The 15,176-nt window shown below is 35.6% G+C and overlaps 1 protein-coding gene and 1 pseudogene across 2 annotated transcripts; both read right to left on the bottom strand.

Moving 5' to 3' along the window:
* Nucleotides 1-647: 647 nt before the first annotated feature.
* On the bottom strand, nucleotides 648-13,837 carry RMI1 (RecQ mediated genome instability 1). 2 transcript variants are annotated; one of them, XM_045562231.1, is made up of 4 exons: nucleotides 13,799-13,837; nucleotides 11,675-11,725; nucleotides 3,802-3,885; nucleotides 648-2,647 (listed from the first exon to the last, which is right to left on the bottom strand). In XM_045562231.1, the coding sequence occupies exon 4, from the start codon at nucleotides 2,609-2,611 to the stop codon at nucleotides 734-736; it is 1,878 nt and encodes a 625-aa protein (XP_045418187.1). In that variant the 5' UTR covers nucleotides 2,612-2,647; nucleotides 3,802-3,885; nucleotides 11,675-11,725; nucleotides 13,799-13,837; the 3' UTR covers nucleotides 648-733. The 2 variants fall into 2 exon arrangements, with proteins under 2 accessions (XP_045418187.1, XP_045418186.1); XM_045562230.1 differs by lacking the exons at nucleotides 11,675-11,725; nucleotides 13,799-13,837 and adding an exon at nucleotides 7,224-7,585.
* On the bottom strand, nucleotides 7,216-8,058 carry LOC123645703 (annotated as a pseudogene).
* Nucleotides 13,838-15,176: the final 1,339 nt, after the last annotated feature.

Raw genomic sequence — 15,176 nt, 5'->3', positions numbered from 1 at the left:
ATCTGTGTTCTTGTGTTTTAAGCTCTGATTATCACCCTTTAACAGCAATGGAAAATGTTTTTAAAATCTTTTTTCTTCTACATCATATTTTTATATGTGTATTTAACTTCTTGATATTTCCTGCTACATTTTCACTAAAATAAAGCAAACACAATGTCTTTTATTATTTAAGCATTTGTTTAATGTCTTAAAATCCAAGCCACTTTCCATTTTTTAAAGATAAAAGATTAATAAAAATAACTTTATCTTTCAAATACACCTTCATAAGAGCAAAGTATGAGAATGGTAAATAGCCTCCCTTTAACAAAATCAGCACTTACAATAAAACTAAAGGCGTCTATGTACACCTAATTCACAAAGGAGATAATAATGCCTAAAGACATGAAAAAATGGCTTATTTTAATACAATAAATGAACTATTTACTGGCCCTTAATAATGAAATTTTCAATATGCAATTTAAAATAAACTATCCTCAAAAATAAGGTTAATCATTCAAAAATATATAATCTATGAAATATTATCTAGTTAACAAGATTTACCTCAAATATACCAGACAAAAATTTGCAATCAGCAAAATAAAAACCAGCAAAGCAATTTGCATCTGAAAGCCTGATGTTCTGATCCACTGGATATTCTATATAAAAAGAAAGTTTCCAAAATAAAATTGTGAACAAAGTAAATTCTAAGCATTACTTGTTGTTTTGAATTGTTTTCTAATACTGTTTTGGTAAATTATTTATTCAACCTCTTCTTTAGATTCTCAAGGTGTTTCATATTAACATCTTGTAATGCCAGTACAATTGCTTTAGACAAGGAAGGATTAAATGAAATAGTCATTAGGCAGCACAAATCTATTAGATCTCTCTGACATTTCTGCAAACCTTTCAAGAACTTTTGATATTGAAGAGGCTCCTTTTTTAGTTGTTTCATTTCTGGTACTGAGAACCCTATCAGACTAGTAAGTATTTCATCTACAAACTCTACATCTAGATATGCAGTACCATCAGAAATCTTTGCACTTATATTCCAATTGCCACCAGAACTTGAGAGATTTCCAGTTAAAGTTACAATAAATGCTTTGACTTTCACTGTTGTAACTTCCTTTAGTTTGCTGGCCATCAGAACAGACAAATAGATAAAGGGTGGAGAATGCAAATCCATGGCAATAGAAAGATCAGTGTTATTCTCTGATGATCTTAAAGAACAAGTCTGTAAATGGTGCTCATTTTCATTAGAAACGTGTGAATTCCTTTTTGGTATATAGTTGACAAGCTCTCTATTTAATACTTTATTTTTTAAAGAATGTCCATCTGAATTGCTGATGGTTTGTTTTATTTGGTTATCTGGCTCTGAGTTCTTATCTTTATTTGTAAAATCATGGGTTAGGGGTACATTACAATGAATTAAAAAAACACTATTGTTTTGGTCTATAGCAGATAGATGATCAAAAGACTTATCTTCATTAGTCATTTGTTCAGATACATTTTTTTCATTCCAATTGTTTCCAGTTTTGCAAGTCGAAGAAAAATTATTCACAGTATTAGGCTTGCTAACACTCTCTATACTTTTATCTGTGACTTTGTTCAAAGTCAATGGCTGCAATTCTTTAGTTTCCATCTGCTCTTGCTGGACAGTTTCTTCTAAAAGCAAGGCCTCTTCCAATGAAAAGTCATCTAATTCCCCATCAGTGAAATGCATAGATTGGTTGGGTGGTTTTTCCTTTGGTCTTGGAGAACTAACAAATCCTGGTTCAAAAATTGACTGTCTTATGGAAATAGTATCTGAGGAACTACCTGTGTTGAAATATCTTCTTTCCAAGGAGGTTTCAATATTTGCTGTAAGCTCATCATTTTCATCAAGACTTGCCAAGAGTTCTTCATCAGAAGGTCCTAATGCAGTATCTAGAACATCTGTAACTTTGGGGATGTTTTGGTTAGAATTATTTGGTATGACTGAAATGACAGGATCAGGTTCTCCAATTAATCTTGCAAGTACTTTTTCTTGTGCATATTCTTCTAAAAGAGCATCTACTTCACCTCCCAACACCTTCACATTTTCTGGTTTCAATAAGAGAACACCAAGACGGAAAGAAATGTTTCCATAAATCAAAATTTTTGTACCTGGAGGAAGGTCATTACGAAGAGCTGGAATAGACTGATACTCCATTCCCTGCATCTGTACAATTCCATCAGTTAGCTGTAGCATCAACATTCGTGAAGGCTTTGCTTCCCAAGGCTTTGGGGTTACTTGTGTCTCTGCTGTAACTAGATCATTCTTTGTATTCTTTCCTCTCAATTTCTGTATCTGGGAATATGCAGGTTGACTTACATCAACCAAGGAATTAATCTGCAGAGCATAAAATCCATTCAGTTCTCCTTCTGGAATTTCTAAAATGCCATCAGGTAAAAGAGGATGCTCCAAATCTCTCAGATCAGTAAGGAGCCATTGCTCAAACACTTGTTTATTCATTTGGGCCTGACTCAAATTAACATTATTATTTTCTTCTTGGATCCAGTTAATACAAGCTTCTAGCCACATGAGAGGTACTTTAACATGCCATGTGGCTAAAAGCCAGGTTTCAACTCTCAATGCAATACTAGTTACACTCATTTCTTTAAAATAAAAGAAATAATATGCATCTATTACCTGAAAACAAAGAACAAAAAAAGTTATGATAATTCAGTACATTTAAATACAGCTTCTATAATTCTCTACATTGCCCAAACAGGAATAACCACACTCTTTTTCTCTTCAGCATCTTAAAAATCTTTGACTTTCTCCATGGCCCAAGTTCAAACACCATAAGTAATCAGATGATTTAATGAAAAAAGCAAAAGTTTTGAGACAGATATACCGAGGTTTCAAAGTTAGCCTAGTGAAGTTTCAAGCTATGTGACCTAACATAAATTTCTTAACTTCTCTAACCCAGTTTTCATCTGTAAAATGTCAATACCATCATCTATCTCACCACATTGTCATGAGGATTACATGAGTAATATTTGTAAAGCATAATGTCAGACCTATAAAAGACATTCAGTAAATAGTAGTCACAGTAGTCCCTCTTTATCCTTGGGGAATATGTTCCAAGACCCACAGTGGATGCCTGAAACCCTGAGTTCTTACCGAACCCCATATACACTATTTTTTTTGATCCAATAACTGACCAGCTACTAAGTGACTAACGGGTGGGTAGCATGAACGGCATGGATACACTGGCCAAAAGGATAATTCATGTCTCAGGCATGATTTCATCATGCTACTCAGAAAAACTTGAAATTTAAAATTTATGAATTATTTCTGGAATGTTCCATTTCGTATTTTCAGACCACAGTTGACTGTGGGTAACTTAAACCACAGAAAGTGAGATCATGAATAAGAGGGGACTTACTGTATTATATTAATATAATAATTAGATTCTAATCATTTAAAATTCAGTTAAGAAACAATGTTCAGTAAATGGTCTTGTCACATGTAGAACTAACTCTAACTATAATTTAACTTTATTAAAACTTATACCACTGTGTTTGGCCAGTTAGCACTTAAATATGGGTGGTCTAAGGATAAAATCATAACAGATACAGTAGACTCTAAGCTGATGTAAAGCATCTTATTTGTTTGGCTAAATATTTTCAACAGTCCTGCCAGGCAAATTTTCCCTCATTTTCTCAGTATGATAAAGTAGTAGCAACTAAAGACTAATCAACCACGTGTCACATAAGTATAATTTGTTCCTTCTACAAATGGAGATATTTAAGAGGTAGAATTTATGAGAGTTGTAATACACCTACAAGAAAACTTACCACACGAAACACAGAATCTGATCACAGAATTTTGGGACTGGTTGTTCAATGGAATACTTGATACCACTACCGCTCAGAAATGGCCTGGAAGATAAGACAAAAAGTTGTAAGAGTAATAAGAGGAAGCTATAGAAAGCAACACTGGCCTATTTTCATGAGTGCAAGAGTTTCATGCTATAGTTCTTAGGGATGCCGTTACCAATCAGTGTAGAGTGAAGATAATATAAAATTAAAACATAAGGTTTGTAGTGAGATAAACAGAAACAAGTGACCCTGAGAAAGTTACACACTCTCTCCAAGCCTGTTTCCTTATCTACATATTTACCTCATGGGGCTACTGTGTAAATTAAAGAAGACAGGAGATACAGCATGTGATGTAGTAGTTTGGAGTACAACGCTGGTGCCAAACTATCTTTCACTTACAAACTGTGACCCTAACAAGTTACTCAACTTCAAGGTATCCTACTGATCTCATTTGTAGAATAAGAATAATAGGATTTTCCTCAGAGGCTTATTATAAAGATTAAATTAATATGAAAAAAGCAGTACCTGGCACATAGCAAGAACTCAGTAAGTGTAAACTATTATTAGACTTAAAGCCCCTACTAGTACCTGGGAAGAAGCATTCCCTCAAAAACTGTAGTTATTGTTACTTTGGATTGAATGACTGGTTCCTACATTGGATAAAGTCCTAAATTGCTCTTAAATTAGTGAACTAAGCCTTTTTTTCTAAGTTCTAAAATAAGAAAATAACACATCTACCTAAGATTTTAGAAGCTTAAACCCTGAAAATGCTAATATGGCTCATCTTAAGCTACTGCTGTAGCAACAAAACTATTTTACATTGAATGGAAGGAAACTAAAACTTCAGTTTATTGCTGATCCTAATGCTAGCATTTGAACATCTTTTCATATTTCTCAGTGATATGTACTCCTTACCATTACCTCTAAACTATTCTTCCTCTTTTGCTCTATATTTCTGTCCTAGCACATAGTAAATGCTATATAAGTGCTTCCTAAGATTAATATTTTTGGGCTCAGCATGGCGGCTCATGCCTATAATCCCAGCACTTTGGGAAGCCAAGGTAGGGAGGATTGCTTGAGCCAAGGAGTTCAAGACCAGCCTGAGCAACATAGTGAGATCCCACCTCTACAAAAAAATAGAAAAATCAGCTGGGCATGGTGGCACACACCTGTAGTCCCAGCTACTTGGGGAGCTGAGGCAAGAGGATCACTTGAGCATAGCCCACCCCAGGAGTCTGAGGCTGCAGTGAGCTATGATGATGCCACTGCACTCTATCCCAGGTGACAGAGTGAGATCCTGTCTCAAAAAAATTGTTTTTTAAATAGGACATTAAAAGAGGATCCAGAAGCACATAGCTCTCAGGAACCTATAATCAGTGGGTGTATTATTAATATAATTTAATGAATGGTTAAAATTTTTGAAAGATGGGGAAGTTAAGGTCATTATAATTACAGAACTGGTGGATCTTAAATTGATGAAAATGACTGAGAGAGTGTGTGTATATATGTATTTATTTATTTTATATTGAGAGATATTTAAAATTATATGTGAAAAACAACGTAAAAATTCAGAGCTGGTGATATCTGTACTACCATGTTGTTTGCAGCACTATTCACAATAGCCAAGATATGGAATCAATCTAAGTGTCTGTCAATGGATGAATGGATAAAGAAATTGTGGTACATATTATATAGCCATAAAAAACAACGAAATCCTACCATTTGCAACAAAAGAGATGCAATTGGAGAACATTGTTTAGTGAAATAAGCCAAGAACAGGAATGTTCTCACTCATATGTACTCGTATGTAAGAGTTAATAATTAAAAATAACTGATCTCATGGAGAGAGAGTAGAATGATGGTTACCAGAGGCTGGAAAGGGTAGCAGGGAGGGGAGGATAAAGTGGGGATGGTTAATGGATGCAAAACTATAGTTAGATAGTATGAACAATATCTGATAGCACAACACAGTAACTACAACCAACAATAAGGGTATATTTTAAAATAACTAAAAGAGTGTAATGGGAATGTTCCTAACACAAAGAAATGATAAATGCCTGAGGTAATAGATACCCCAATTACCCTGATTTGATTAATTTACATTGTATGCCTTTATCAAAACATCACATGCACCCTATAAATACATACAATTATTATGTACCCAAAATAATTAAAAATTTTAAAAAAAGCCAAAGGTAGGCACAGTGTCTCACTCCTGTAATCCCAGTGACTTGGGCGGCTGAGGCAGGAGGATCACTTAAGCTAAGGAGTTCAGGGCTGCAGAAAGCTAAACAAACAAACAAAAAAAAAAATTGAAAAGTAGGAAAGGTCCCCACCTGTTGTGATGAAAATAAACTATGTAGGGTCAAATCTGCATATCTCTTTAACAAAGAAACAAAGAGTCTCTACACTAGCTCTCTGATTTATCAAATGGAAATACTTCCTACATTATTGTATATTGTTAAGTAAGAAAAGCAAAATATAGGACAGGATATATAGATGCTAAATTTTGTATACAAAATAGAGGAAAATAAGCACATTCTTATTTACTTGTATATACATAAAAGACCTCTAGAAGGATATAAAAAAAACTAGATAAAAGTTTAAATATCTAGCTACACCCAGTAACAAAGTAAGATCTTCATCGGTCAGGAACAGAGGAGAAACTCAGAGTGGTGAGTGGACACTAAAGCCATGTAGCCCCCAGGAAAAGGGGACTTACTAGAAATAGGGAGAAAAATGAATTTTTTTTGGTGAGATTCATATTTTATTTACAAGTAAATGAAGAATGTCTCCTGTAAAGTCCAATTTGGGATAAGAAGAACAATATAAAAAAGTAGTTGCTGGAGGCACAGCGATGTATGAAAGGAGTCTGTGCCACTGCTTCTTTAAACAATGATTTTGTTGTTTAAAAAAACAAAGGGCTGGTCTGAGTGCTGTGGCTCACACCTGTAATCTTGACACTCTGGGAGGCAGGGGCAGGAGGATCACTTGAGGTCAGAAGTTCAAGAGCAGCCTGAATGAGACCCAGTCTCTACAAAAAATAGAAAAATTAGCTGGGTATAGTGGTCTGCACCTGTAGTACCAGCTGCTTGGAAGGCTGAGGCAAAAGGATCACTTGAGCCCAGGAGTTAGAGGTTGCAGTGAGCTATGATGATGCCACTATACTACCCAGGGCAACAGAGCAAGACTCTGCCTCAACAAACAAACAAACAAATGAACAAACCCCATATGATTTCTTCATGTTGCAAATGTGAAAGAACTGAAAATAAAAATGACTCTTCAAAACTCTATAGTCTCTGGTCAAATGTGTGAGGGGACCAGGATGTGACTACCATTCAGTGAGAGCCCCTGCCCTTCAAGAGCGATAGCTTCTGAAGAAAGGACTTTCTACTCACCAAAAATATCTGCTCCAGGAATGTAAAGACCTTGATCCTTAAGAGCCTGAACTTTCAGCTTCTCTGCTGTTCCACTCTTTGTTCTTCTAGGATTTCTTCAACAGACACTCGCTGGAGGGGTATGTTACTCTCCTTTTCCAAGTCTATTTCTCCTAGTAGGACCACATTTTCTCCTCCAACCACATAAATCCCTAGAGGAATATCACCATATTTTTTGCCCACGTGAATACGCTCCACAGTCTGATGTAGCACTAAGCGAATTGATCAATGATTCTTAAAAAGCCTGTAAGTATCCTTCCATCTCAAAGCAGGATCAAGTGCTTTTTGTCAAAGTCCTCTATGAGACTGGTAGTGTCGGGCCTATAGTTCATTTTGAACTGAAATAAGGCTGCAATGTATAGCAGCGGAGGGCCAGCTTCTTCCTTTGGAGGAAGGTCCAAAACCACCTTTCTCCTACTGCAGTCGCCACATCAGTGAGACAAGGACAGGAAACCTGACCAAGACCAGCATGTCTGCCCCGGCTTTCAAGCCACCAGGGCCTGCCAGAAACTTGAATTCTTAAATACAGAATACTGACCATACATTGCTTTCTTCATCTACAAAGCTTCCAGAAATACCAGCTTCTAAGCCTATACTCTCCAACAACAACATCCTCTGAGCAAAAGACTTAATACTCATCAAGAGTATCTTTCTCTGGGCAATCTTACCACCCTAACAGAAAAGGCCTAAAGATACTAACATGAGAGCCTTCCAATTAAATAGCCCATTATGGCCAGGTGTGGTGGCTCATGCCTGTAATCCCAGCATTTTGGGAGGCCAAAAGTGGGAGGATCACTTGAGGCCAGGAGTTTAAGACCAGCCTAGGCAACATAGTGAGATCCTGTCTCTACAAAAAATAAAAAATAAAGAAATAACAGCTCATTTTGAGACTGCATGCAGACTCAAGAGTTCCCATCAGCTTTCCAGTTTCTCATTTTTTATTTTTATTTTTTGAGACAGGGTCTTGAACTCCGGAGCTCAAGCAGTCCTCCCACCTCAGCCTTCTAGAGTGCTTCGATTACAGGCATGAGCCACTGTGCCAGGCCCAGTTTCCCATTCTTAACTGACAAGATATCTGAGAAAGATCTCTAAAAAGAAACTATATCAAATGAAAAAATGCAATTAAGTGACCAGGAAGAAAGGCAAAAACTTTAAAAAAGCTACATTAAATATCCTCAGGGAGAAGATGCCACATCCATGAAATAAGAATAGGATGCTATAACAATAAACAGGACAAAAAAGAACTGAGAAATTTAAAATATAATAGGAAAATGAAAAACTCAGTAGAAGGCTGGGTGAGGTGGCTCACGCCTGTAATCCTAGCACTCTGGGAAGCCAAGGCAGGTGGATCCCTCGAGGTCAGGAGTTCAAGACCAGCCCTCGCAAGAGCGAGACCCCATGTCTAATAAAAATAGAAAGAAATCAGCTGGACAACTAAAAATATATAGAAAAAATTAGCCAGGCATGGTGGCACACGCCTGTAGTCCCAGATACGCTACTTGGGAGGCTGAGGCAGAAGGCTCGCTTGAGCCCAGGAATTTGAGGTTGCTGTGAGCTAGGCTGACGCCACGGCACTCTAGCCCGGGCAAGAGTGAGACTCTGTCTCCAAAAAAAAAAAAAAAAAGAAAAACTCAGTAGAATGAATGGAAGATAAAATTAAGAAAAATCTCTTCTAAAAGGAAAAGGAAAACATCAGTACAAAGAAATCAATGGAATTCAGAGAGTGGGGGAGGGCAGCCCAGGAAGTCTTAATAGAGTAGGAGTTCTAGAAAGAGAAATAATTTTTAAAAAATTAAGAAAAATTTCCAGAACTTAAAGACAAGAGCTTCCAGATGGAAAAGACCCAACACAATGGACAAAAACAGACATACAACAACGCATATCATTATGAAATTGCTTGCAGCGAAGGAAAACAAACCACGAATAGGTCACATTCAGAGGATAAGGATGAAAATGACTTTAGACTTCTCAATGGAAACTAGAAAGTAAATGAGCAATTCCTTCAAATTTCGGAATGAAAATTATTTCCAACCTGTAATTCTCTACTCAAGCAAACTATCAATCAAGTATGACAGTGAAATAAAAACATTATCAGACTAGTATTGTCTAAAACAATTTTTATAATGGAGGATATACTTTAACTTCGCAGAGGATTAAACCAAGACAGAGGAAGACGTGATGTCCTGGATCTAACACAAAAAAGAGGCAAAGCATTATGATGAAGGGTTTTATAGACTATAAAGGCAAATGGCCCAGAAAGCATCAGGAGAAATTTTTTTTTTTTTTTTGAGACAGAGTCTCACTCTGTTGCCCGGGCTCAAGCAATCCTACTGCCTCAGCCTCCCGAGTAGCTGGGACTATAGGCATGCGCCACCATGCCTGGCTAATTTTTTCTGTATATATTTTTAGTTGTCCAGCTAATTTCTTTCTATTTTTAGTAGAGTCGGGATCTCGCTCTTGCTCAGGCTGATCACGAACTCCTGAGCTCAAGCAATCCTCCTGCCTCAGCCTCCGAGACAGCTGGGATTATAGGCATGAGCCACCACGCCCGGCCGAGGAGAGATCATTTTCCAAGAAGATAAAACTGTGTAAAACCACTGTTTCCAGGATTTCATGTTGTCCTTTTTCTTGGCTTACACACCTCTGTTACATGGGAGCACTGATGTATCTCAATGTAGGGAGGAGATTTAAAGAATCGGAGGAGTTAGGGTTGACTGATGATAAATATACAGAAACTAAGAGGAAAAACAAAACAAGCTAAATCAATAAAAACTAAAAGTTGTACAGGAGAGAAAAAGTAATATTTGTATACTATATGACTTAGGTGTAAATGCAACAAATATAATAACATAGTCCTAACAATATACACTCAATACTAATCTGATAAAAATTTAACACAGCTATACAAAGACAACAGCAAGACGGAAAAAGATGTGTGATATATATGGATGATAGAAAAGATAGGTGGAGAGAGAGCTAAATCCTCATCTCCATAGTGAGTCAATAAATAATGCCTAAAACTGAAAAATCAATAAGTAGCAATATTTGCATTGCTTTCAGAGCCATGAAAGTAAATATAAAAAAGAATCAGCTAGAAATGTTAAAAGTGGATGCTTCTGCAAAGGAAAACATAGAGAAGGGATAGGGATTGTTATTTTTCAAAATAATTCTTTAAAGTATGCTATTTAAATGATATGTATATAAAACTTTTATTTTCCTAGATCTTCTATGTTCTATCGATTTCTTCACACTGATATTTAACTTTTAGGAAGAGTTTTCTTAACTTTATCCTCCACTTGTTCTACTGAGTTTTTCATTTCTGCTATTAGTAATAAACAAAATAGCACAAGAGTATGTATGTTTGAAAATTAAAGGTATGAAAGTCTAAATACTTTCCCTCTAAGATCAGGAACAAAGCAAAAATACCCACTATCAACACTTCAACATTGTATTAGAGGCCTTTGTCAGTGCAATAACGCAAGAAAAAGAAATAAAAGGCAAACATTAAAAAGGAAAAGTAGCATAAAGATAGATATATAGACTGATGGAACAGAACAGACAGCACAGAAATAAACCCTCATGTATCTGGTCAAATGATCTTTGACAATGGTGCCAAGATTCCACAGTGCGGAAAGGATAGTCTCTTCAACAAATGGTGCTGGGAAAACCAGATATTCACATGCAAAAGATTGAAGATGGACCTTATCTTACACCATATACAAAACTTAACTCAAAATGAATTAAAGATCTAAAGATAACACCTGAAACTATAAAATTCCTAGAAGAAAATGGGAAAAGCTTCAAGACATTAGAAATGTACAATGATTTCTTTGATCTGCCACCAAAAGCACAGGTAACAAAAGCATAAATAGACAAATGGGACTACATCAAACTTAAACACTTCTATGCAGCAAAGGACACAATCAACAGAATGAAAAAACTATCTACAGAATGGCAGAAATATTTGCAAACCATTTATGAGATAAGGGGTTAACATCCAGACTATGTAAAGAACTCGTCAATTTATAACAAAAAGTAATCCAATTAAAATGGGCAAAGGACTTGAATAGATATTTCTCCAAAAGAAGATATACAAATGGCCAACACGCACATGAAAAGATGCTCAACATCACTAATTATAATGCAAAGCAAAACCACAATGAGATGTCAATTCACACCTGTTAGGATGGCCAATATCAAAAAAACAGAAACAAGTGGCATTAAGGATGTAGAGAAATTGGAATCCTTGTGTATTTTTGATGGGACTGTAAAATGGTATAGACGTTCTTCAAAAAATTCAAAGTAGAGCCAGGTGGGATGGTGTGAACCTGTAGTCTCAGCTACTCAGAAGGCTGAGGTGGGAGGATTGCTTGAGGCCAGGAATTCCAGGCTGTACCACGTTATGCTCTTACCTGTGAATAGCTACGGCATTCCAGCCTGAGCAGCCTAGTGAGACCCCATATCTAAAAAAGAATAAATAAAATAAAGTAAAACTAGAACTACCATATGACCCAGTAATCCTGCTTCTGGGTATATACACAAAAGAACTGAGAACAGGATCTCAAAGAGACATACGCACACCCATGTTCACTTCAGCATTATTCACATTAAAGATGTGAAGCAACCAGAATGTCCACTGACAGATGAATAAAGAAAATGTGATTATACTCATATTATGGAATATCTTTCAGCATTAAAAAAGAAAGAAATCCTGTCATATGCTACAATATAGATGAACCTTGAAGACAATATGCTAATACGGCAATCACAAAAAGACAAATTACTGCATGCTTCCATTTATTTGATGTATCTAAAGTAATTAAATGCATCAAAACAGAAAGTAGATGCCAAAGATTATAGAGAAGCAATGTGCACATAGTTAATAATGCCATGGCTGGGCGCAGTGGCTCACGCCTGTAATCCTAGCACTCTGGGAGGCTGAGGTGGGAGGATCGCTCAAGGTCAGGAGTTCGAGACCAGCCTGAGCAAGAGTGAGATTCTCGTCTCTACTAAAAAAAATAGAAAGAAATTAGCTAGACAACTAAAAAGATACAGAAAAAATTAGCTGGGCATGGTGGCGCACGCCTGTAGTCCCAGCTACTCGGGAGGCTGAGGCAGAAGGATTGCTTAAGCCCAGGAGTTTGACGTTGCTGTGAGCTAGGCTGACGCCATGGCACTCTAGCCTGGGCAACAGAGTGAGACTGTGTCTGAAAAAAAATGGGGGGGAAAAAAAAAAAAAGAAATATCGCTTCAGATCATTTGCTCATTTCTTAAATCAGATTATTTGGTTTTTTTGCTATTGAGTTCTCTGAGCTCCTTATATATTCTGGTTATTAATCCCTTATCTGATGGACACTTTGCAAATATTTTCTCCCATTCTGTAGGTTGTCTCTTTAGTCTATAGACTGTTTTCTTTGTTGTACAGAAGCTTTTTAGTTTGATGTAATCCCATTTGTCTATTTTTGCTTTTGAGGTCTTATCCAAAAATATCTTTGCCCAGACCAACATCCTGAAGCATTTCCCCAGCGTTTTTTTCCCTAATAGTTTCACAGTTTCTGGTCCTAATCCATAAATAAGCAAAATATTTAAATGAATACTTCACCAAAGAAAATATACAGGTGACAAATAAACACATGAAACGACGCCTGGTATCATCAGACATTAGAGAAATGCAAAATTAAAATCACAATGTGATATCACTACATACCTATTAGAATAGCCACAATAAAAAATAAATAACACTACCAAGTACTCATACATTGCTGCTGGGACTGCAAAATGGCACAGCCACTTTGGAAACCAGTTTAATAGTTTTACCATACAACCCAGCAATGGAATTGCTAAGTACTCACTCAAGAGAGTAAATAAATACTTTTCACATTCATTAAAAACCTGTACGTGAATGTTTATAGCAGCTTTATTCATAATCACCAAAAATTGGAAACAATTCACATGTCCTTCAACTGGTGAATGTATAAACTGTGGTATATCCATAAAGTGGAATACTATTCAGTAATAAAAAGAAATAAAACACGGATACATGGCGTAACATGGATGAATATCAAATGCAGTATGCTAAGTAAAAGAAGCCAAAGACTATATATTTGCACTTATATGACATTCTGGAAAAGGCAACACTATACAAACAGAAAACAGTTCAGTGGTTGCCAAAGGCTGGGGATGTGGAGAGTAGTTGACTACAAGGGGCACAAGAAAAGTTGGGGGTGATGAAACTGTTCTATAACATGACTATAGTGGAGGCGGTTACATAATTGCATGTATTTATCAAAATTCATAGAGCTATACACCAAAGAGTATGAATTTTACTTGATGTAAGTTATGCTCAAATTACAAAACTGAAGGTAAACATCAAAAGAATAGGAATATAATAACTTTCAAACTAGCTGAGGAATACATAAAGAAAACAATCCAATAGAAGGCACGAAAGGAATGAGGAAGTGCTATAAATAGAAACAATAAATAAGGTGATAAAAGTCTAAATGTCAGCAATCATAATGAACATAGATTAAACTCACCTATTAAAAGAGATCTCAAATTGCATAAACCAAATCCAGCTGTATGTTTCATAAGAGCTAGACCTAAAACAAAATACACCAAAATATAAAATTAATTAAAATAATGGCACGTTAAAATCTCCATGCTTGATTCCATGAGGCCATAACTTAACTGACATCTTATCCTCGACATCGAGAGATCCATACTTACATCATCTAAGATGCCAAAGTACTGTTTTATTGCATCTGTGGTCATTTTTTTAATCTCAAAAATTAAGCCAGATCTATGGCTGTTAGTTGCACTGATTCAATAAAGGACCTATTTCCTCCACTAAAATTTAAATACCACAGTGCTGACAAATGGACCTGGTATAATTTTCAAAGGTGTTGCGATAATGTGATGACAGTCATTAGGTAAACCAAAATCAGGACAAAGCCTATTTTCAGTAGAGTTATAAATTGTTTAAGTGACTTATCAAGCATAAATGAACAATTAGAGCTAAGTTGCTTACACAGTGTTTTGCACTATAAATCACTCTGGGTACAGTATATGCCCCTAAGTTATCATACACAGCCATATAACACAAATGCTACTTTCTACCTGAAACTGTTAAATACCAAGAGATAATACTATTGAAGGAACTAGTGAAAAAGGAAGAAAGACTGATTGGTTGTGAATTGAAAAGGTCAAGGTTGGACAGAAAATGAAACGAACAATGATGAATTTCAGAGATACTAATCCTATATCCCAGCATCCACAGATGTATAAAGAGAAAATTGAAGATAAGAGTTTGTGGAAAATAAACTAAAATCTATTTGTAAGACTTTAAAATTTTTTTGAAATACTTTTTACATCTGTAATATTATCTAAAATATAAAATAATTTGTGATAGAATATTACCATCTATTCGACAGATGATAAAAGTGAGGCATAAAGACTCGCTAATCTCCATTCCTATACCTTTTTCTAGACCCTGATGACTAAAGTGCAAAGAGAAAGTATGGACAATCCCTCATTTGCAAATAAAACCCATACATATATTATAAAATCCATGCATAAATGACTATTCTATAAAAGTACCACACTGCTATTACAATGAACAGACTTTTCTCAGATCTCATGTAAATAACAAGTTCACTTAATGCATTTTAAATTATTTCATTTACAAAGTCATGTGAAAGAAAACAAAAACATTACCTACTATATTTATCTTTGTGATAGTGTCAAAACAAGTGTTATGGTTAAGTACTACTTTTCCTTTTGCTATAATTCTAACATAGCACATAAAATAATCTTTAAAGGTTTTAAATATTACAAACTGATACGTTAAGGCTTATGTATCAGTTTATTCTATTTTTCAATTTTTAAAATTTATTCCAAACATGTAATTCCTTTTAT

The sequence above is a fragment of the Lemur catta genome, chromosome 10 (genome assembly GCF_020740605.2).
Source record: "Lemur catta isolate mLemCat1 chromosome 10, mLemCat1.pri, whole genome shotgun sequence".
Taxonomy (NCBI): domain Eukaryota; kingdom Metazoa; phylum Chordata; class Mammalia; order Primates; family Lemuridae; genus Lemur; species Lemur catta.
This window is presented reverse-complemented; position numbering and strand designations above follow the sequence as displayed.

Excerpts from the sequence above, each read along its gene's own strand:
- RMI1 (XM_045562231.1), bottom strand. The coding sequence starts at position 2,611 with ATGAGTGTAACTAGTATTGCATTGAGAGTTGAAACCTGGCTTTTAGCC.